The sequence below is a fragment of the Plasmodium gallinaceum genome, assembly GCF_900005855.1.
Source record: "Plasmodium gallinaceum strain 8A genome assembly, contig: PGAL8A_v1_65, whole genome shotgun sequence".
NCBI lineage: Eukaryota > Apicomplexa > Aconoidasida > Haemosporida > Plasmodiidae > Plasmodium > Plasmodium gallinaceum.
This window is the reverse complement of record NW_021628225.1, coordinates 751,087-757,933: the sequence shown is the minus strand read 5'-3', so window position 1 is coordinate 757,933 and position 6,847 is coordinate 751,087. Positions and strand designations below refer to the sequence as shown.

The window sequence follows — 6,847 nt, the reverse complement described above, 5'->3', positions numbered from 1 at the left end:
AAAAAAAAAAAAAAAAAAAAAAAAAAAAGAAAAAGAAAATATTTCTTTTAAACAAATAACGTTTTTATATCTTTTTTCCTACTTGATTCATTTTTTTGGGTTACATGGCAATTTTCCTCTCTTTTATTTTGATTATTTTTCATCTCTTTTTATTTTATATTTAAGTGTAGATAATATTATTTTGTTTCTTTTTTCTTTTTTATTATTTTTTTTTATATCAATTTTTTTATGAAAACTTCAATCATATAGCAAAATAATATTGAATTTTAAAAAAAAAAAAAAAACATTTTTAAATTAAAATTATTTAAAAACTAATGCTTTTTTTAGTAACGTTTAAAAAAATAAAAAAAAAAAAAAAAAAAAAAAAAAAAAAGAATAAAATAAAAATAAAGAAAATGATACAAAATAAAAAATAAAAATAAAGGAAAATATATATATATATATATATAAATTTATAACATTACTAAAAATTTACATAAAAACAACTTTTTTTTTTTTTTTCTATGGTAATTATGTGGAATTTTTTTAACTTTAACAATATTGATGATAAAATAAGAAATTGTAAAAACGAAAAAGAAATTTACACTCATGAAGATTTAAGGTATTATAAAGTCTTATTCTTAATATGTTCTATTAAAAATATATTTTTACTTTTCCTTTTTTGTATTTAGTCCATTTTTTTTTTTTTTTTTATATTTCTTTTTTCATTAAGATACTACTTTGAAAAATTAGTAAAAATAAATCTAAATAATGTTAATGTAAATAATTTCATTGAGCTAATAAGGAAAATTACACAAATAACAATATGGGGAGATAAACATGATGATCAAATTTTTCAGTAGGACAAAAAAAAATAAAAAAGATAAAATAAGTGAAAATTTTTTCAAAATATATTTTGTTGTTTATATGAAAAAAGTAATTAATTTGATTAAATATATTCCCTCTTTTTTTTTTTCAAGATATTTTTGTGAAGATAATATTTTCAATCATTTTATTTATTTACTTAAACAAAAAATAAATAAAAATATTAGAATTCAGATATATCAGTCATTAACTTTATTAATTCAAAACTTACAAAAGGATATTTCATTATGTAAAAACTAAAATAAAATAAAAAGGAAAAATAAAATTTTGATTATAAATATATTATATAAATATATATATTATATATATATAAAATATATCATTTAATATAATTCAACATAACAAAATGGTATTTATGTTATTATTGTTCATATTATTTACAGATTATATATTTAGTAACAATAAGATAAATAATCTAATTTATACAACCTTTATTTATCAAGATGATGAAATAGTGCCATATTATATATCTATGATTAAATCTATCTCATTTTTTTTAAATTATCATACATCAAAATTCTTTTTTAATGAAGTAAAAAATTTTAATTTTTTCTCATTTATATAAATAATTATAATTTTTTTTTTTTTTTTTTTTTTTTTTTTTATATATAAAGAAGAGCATGAAATTCCCTTTATATACAGAATCATTAAGACTATACAAGTTTAATGATATAATTACTAGAACATATATTAAAAATATCATCTTGAATATTTTAAAAAGTATTTTTTTTTTTTTTTTTATTTTACATATTTCATATTTTTTTTTTTTATAAAATATTTTAATTTATTTATTTTTATTTTTTTTTATATATATATATATTAGTTGAAGATGAAGGTATAGAAAATTTGATTTTATTGCGATCGTCTTTTTTTACTATATTAGTATGCTATATGAGAAACAATATGATAAAAATGAATAAAGTGTATACAAAAATAAAAGAATCAAAAAAATTAAAAAATCTTTTTAATAATTATTTAGATGAAATTGATGATGTTTTATATTTTTTTGAAGATATGTTTAACTGTAAAAAAAAAAAAATTAATGATATGCTAATAGTTAAACTTTTAATTTATTTTTATTTTCCAATTATTTCATCATTTCATAATTCAATATATTTTGGTGGAGTAAATTCTGAAAATAATAATATTTTTTATAATTCTGGAAAAACAGAAGAAAATTTATTTAACAAAAGCGATTCATTTTCAACTAATGAGAAACTAAGTCACGGTAGTATTGATTACGTGTATTTCACAAATCAAGAAAATGTTAATGATGAAAAAGAAAAAAAAGAAATATGTAATACAGATGAAAAAAGTGAAAATGAGAAAAAAGACAAGAATGAAATAAATTATAATTGTGTCAACAAAAATATAGAAGAAAATAAGGAAGAAGAAAAAAACAATCAAAATGAACAAAACAATCAAAATGAACAAAACAATCAAAATGAACAAAACAATCAAAATGAACAAAATAATCAAAATGAACAAAACAATCAAAATGAACAAAACAATCAAAATGGACAAAACAATCAAAATGAACAAAACAATCAAAATGAACAAAACAATCAAAATGGACAAAACAATCAAGGTTCAAAGAAAAAAGAGATAAATATTAATGACAATATTACAAAAAATGAAAAGAGTAATGATGAAATACAAAAAGATGAGAATAACAAAAAAGAAGATAATTTTAATTTTTATAAAGATGAAATAAAAAATTTACAATTGGATGGTATTCCTTTTTTAAAATTAATAAATAGTAACTTCAAAAATTGCAAAAATTTTGACTTTTGTAAAAGTTTACCTTCTTCAAATGAATCTTCTATAAATTCTAGTATGAGTTATATAGAAAATAAGAAAACAGAAAAAAATTATTACAAAATAAAAAAAGAAAAAAGAAATGATAATAATTATGAATTTCTATATTTTAAAGGAAAAAGTAGTGAAAAAAAAGAAAATTTTTCAGAAAAGAATGATAATGAAGTAATTAAAAATTCTACTGATAGTGAAAATATAAATATAAAAAAAAAAGAAGATAAGAATAATAAAGATCTAAATTTTATAAAAGAAAATGAATTAGAAGATTTTTATTTTAAAAAAAGAACAAGAAAAATATTTATTCAATTAAATTCAAGAAACGGAATATTACATAAAAAAAAAAAAAAAAAAAATCAGAATATTAATAATTACTTTTTTTTAAAAAATGATGAAGATATGTTTGAAATAAAAAAATTAATAAATAACAATAAATTTATAAATGAGATTAAAAAAAATAGTCTTTATGATTTATGTTATCTTGAAATTCCTACATTACAAAAAAAAATTACATTTGATGAAAATGTAAATAATGATATTTATAATTATTTATTTAATTTTAATTGCTTTACTTTAAACGTGTTAAATTATTACAATGGAAAATTAAGTATAACTAATATATTCTATAACATTTTTAAATTAGGTTTATATTTTCATCCAATATGTTATGTTAACTCTTTTAAAAATTTTTCTTTATTATATAATTATATTATGAATAGCTGTTTATCTTTATTTATTCTTATTAGATCACTAAATATTTTAAAAAATGAGAAAATAAACAATATTATTTATTCACTCATATTTGATGAGCATATTAATGCATATTTTTTACATAAAATATTATCAAACGAATTAAATGAACCATATTTTTATAATTATTTTTTTGATCCTCACAAAAAAATGAATATTAATAAAACTATTAGTGATGATATTGAATTTGAGTATATTTATTCTTCCTCAGTTGATTATTTACTACCTGAATACAACAAAGAAGAAGAATCCTTATATTTAAATTTAATAAACAGTTATTACAACCAGACAAATGAAAAAAATGTAAAATATAACAATAAGGAAAAAGGAAAAAATGAAAATGAAAATGAAAGAGATGAAAAAAAAGAAGATTTATTTGAGCAAACAGAAGAAAAATTAAAAATAAGTAATATGAAAGATAAAAATAATGAAATAAAAGAAAATATAAAATTAAATGGAATGGATAAAAATAATGAAATAAAAGAAAATATAAAATTAAATGAAATAAAAGAAAATATAAAACTAAATGAAATGAATGAAAAGAATGAAATGAAAGAAAATATAAAACTAAATGAAATGAATGAAAAGAATGAAATAAAAGAAAATATAAAATTAAATGAAAAGAATGAAATGAAAGAAAATATAAAATTAAATGAAATGAAAGAAAATATAAAATTAAATGAAATGGATGAAAAGAATGAAATAAAAGAATCGAAAATAAAAGAAATAGAAAAAAGAAAAGAAATAAATAATAATTTTTCAAGAAATGAAAACGATACTGAGAGTTATAATAAAATAATGAAATATAACGAGCTGAGCAATCCAATACTTTTAAATTTTTTATTACTTATAAATATACAAAAAGAAAAAAATATTAAAAAATGTGAAAAAGAGAATATTAAAAAGAAAATTTCAGATATATACTTATTATTAAGTATTCAATTAATTTATAACTATATTAAAGATTCAAATGATGATTTAAATAATATCCATATAAATTTTTTTAGAATATCTAATTATAATTTTATATATGTTTTTTGGGACATTGTAAATATTCATATAAATAATTTATATTTAAGAATTATAACTTTAAAATTATTAATTAATTTGACCTTATTATACATTAAGAAGATATCTGATAAAAATATATGTATAAATTTTTGTTCTCCACTTTTAAATTTAATAAAAAAGGTTTACAACAATATTATAAAATAAAAAGAGAAATAATTCAAAATATAAAATTCCCTTTTTGTCTAATTTAAAATATAATTTATTATAAAATTCCTTTTTTTTTTTTTAAATAGATTAAGAAAAAATTAGCAAATAAAATTAAAGATATAATTAACAAAATGGATTATAAAGTGTGTCAGATTTTTTGGGTATTTTTAATTTTTATTAAATTTTTTTTTATTTTATATATAAATATTTTTTACTTTAAATTTTTTTTTTTATTTTCTTTTTTTTAGGAGGAATATAGAATTTATGAAAATTGTTGCCAAGAAAAAATTAATTTATTTTTTGATTCTATGTTAATTAATATTATTAATGAAATTGATGGTTATAAAAAAAAAAAAAAAAAAAAAAAAAAAAAAAAAAAAAAACATATATATATATATATATTTTAATATTTATATATATTTAATAAATTTTTATTAGAATCAGGTGAAAACAATTTTTTATGTTACCCTGTTTCCCAAATAGAAATATACCGACGAAATGTTCATGTATACCAATTTAATTAATTTAAAAAAAAAAAAAAAAAAAAAAAAGACAATTTTTTTTTTAATTTTTAATTATTTTTAATCATTAGATATATTAGCAATTTTTATTTATATATATATTTTTTTTTTATCTTATATTAGGCTTTATTTGTATTAGATGGAATAACAAAAAAATTACAGAAAATAATCTCAAATACCAAAAAGTTAGAAAGATAAAGATAAAGATAAATAAAAATTTAATTTCATAATTTATTTTATTTTTATTTTTTTTAGTGAAGAATTAAACTTAATACCATTTGATTTTAATAACTATCATATAAAGGCTTTAATAGATATAAAAAATAAAAACACAATTAAGTGCTACTTAAAAAATAATAATAAGATTGTAATATATTTTTATAAAACTCTTTTTTCTTTATTCTTTTTTTTAATATTATTACCTATACATTTTTTTTTTTTTTTTTTTTTTTGTATATTATTATTTTTTAGTTTAATTGTTATTATATAGAAGATAAAAAGAATTTTTTGTTATGTATACCTTCAAATACTCATGTGAATCAAGCATTAATTATTTTTAGTTATCCTTTAATGTTAATTGATTTATATATAGACAAAAATGATAATAAGAAATTAATTATACATGCGTATAGTTATAATAACGAAGAAAATAATATGAGTGATTCCAGTCTTATGAATTTTAATAATTCCGAAAAAATTTTTAATAATAATACTAATGATAATAATTATAGTAACAATGTGAGATATTATAGTTCAAATAATGATGATAACATATTAGATGAACATGTTAAAATTCACAAAAATGATTATGTTTTAAATAAATATAGTTCAACTTATAAAAAAAATAAAACGTAAAAAAAAAAAAAAAAGATAAATAAAATAATGAAATAAAATAAAATAAAATGAAATGTGTCTATTATATATTTATATTATAATATGTAATAACTATATCCATTTTTTTTTTTATTACATTAATGTTTTATGTTTTTGTCTCTTTATAGGATAACTAATATGAAAAAAGAATGGTGTTATAAAGAACTAAATTTTATGAAGAATATTTTAAAATTAAATTTTTATGATACTACTAGATCACTCATTGTATACGTATGTCTTTTTTTTTTTTTTTTTATAACTTTTATATAAATATATTTCTTTTAAAAAATTGATTTTTATATGTATTATCATATTTTTATTTTATTAGTATATATTTTTTTTTTTCTTTTTTATCATTCAGAAAGAATTAAAATCAGGTATAAAAAACATTAATGACAAATATAAGAAAAAGCTAGAAGAATATCTTAATTCATTTTAACTTTATCATATGTTATTTCAAAAAAATTTTTTTTGTTAATTTTTACCATTACTTTTTTTTATTATAGTATCCATTTTATACCTTCTTTTTACATGTGGAAGAAAAATTTTTTATTTTTAAAATTATAATATTTATTAATATTTTCATTATATTACAAATGTGTATAAAAAGCTTCTATATTTTAAAATAATACTTTTTAGAATATTTTAATGAAATTTATTCCTTTGTTTTGTTTTTATTTATTTATTTTATTTTATTTTATCTAATCTCTTTTTTTTTTTTTTTTTTGTAAGTTATTAAAAAAGATACAGCTTAAAGATATTTAAAAAAATAAAATAAATAAAATTTTTGTTTTCATATTTTTTTA

At 15.2% G+C, this 6,847-nt stretch overlaps 1 protein-coding gene across 1 annotated transcript; it reads left to right on the top strand.

Annotated features, from left to right (window-relative positions):
- Positions 1-503: 503 nt before the first annotated feature.
- PGAL8A_00147400 (conserved Plasmodium protein, unknown function) lies at positions 504-6,480 on the top strand (the record flags this gene model as incomplete). The annotated part of the gene is made up of 14 exons (XM_028675017.1): positions 504-601; positions 713-838; positions 960-1,093; positions 1,248-1,396; positions 1,479-1,584; positions 1,688-4,620; positions 4,734-4,808; positions 4,896-4,986; positions 5,086-5,153; positions 5,292-5,353; positions 5,424-5,535; positions 5,640-6,019; positions 6,170-6,272; positions 6,403-6,480. 14 exons carry the CDS (start codon positions 504-506, stop codon positions 6,478-6,480), a joined length of 4,515 nt encoding a protein of 1,504 aa, XP_028526590.1.
- Positions 6,481-6,847: the final 367 nt, after the last annotated feature.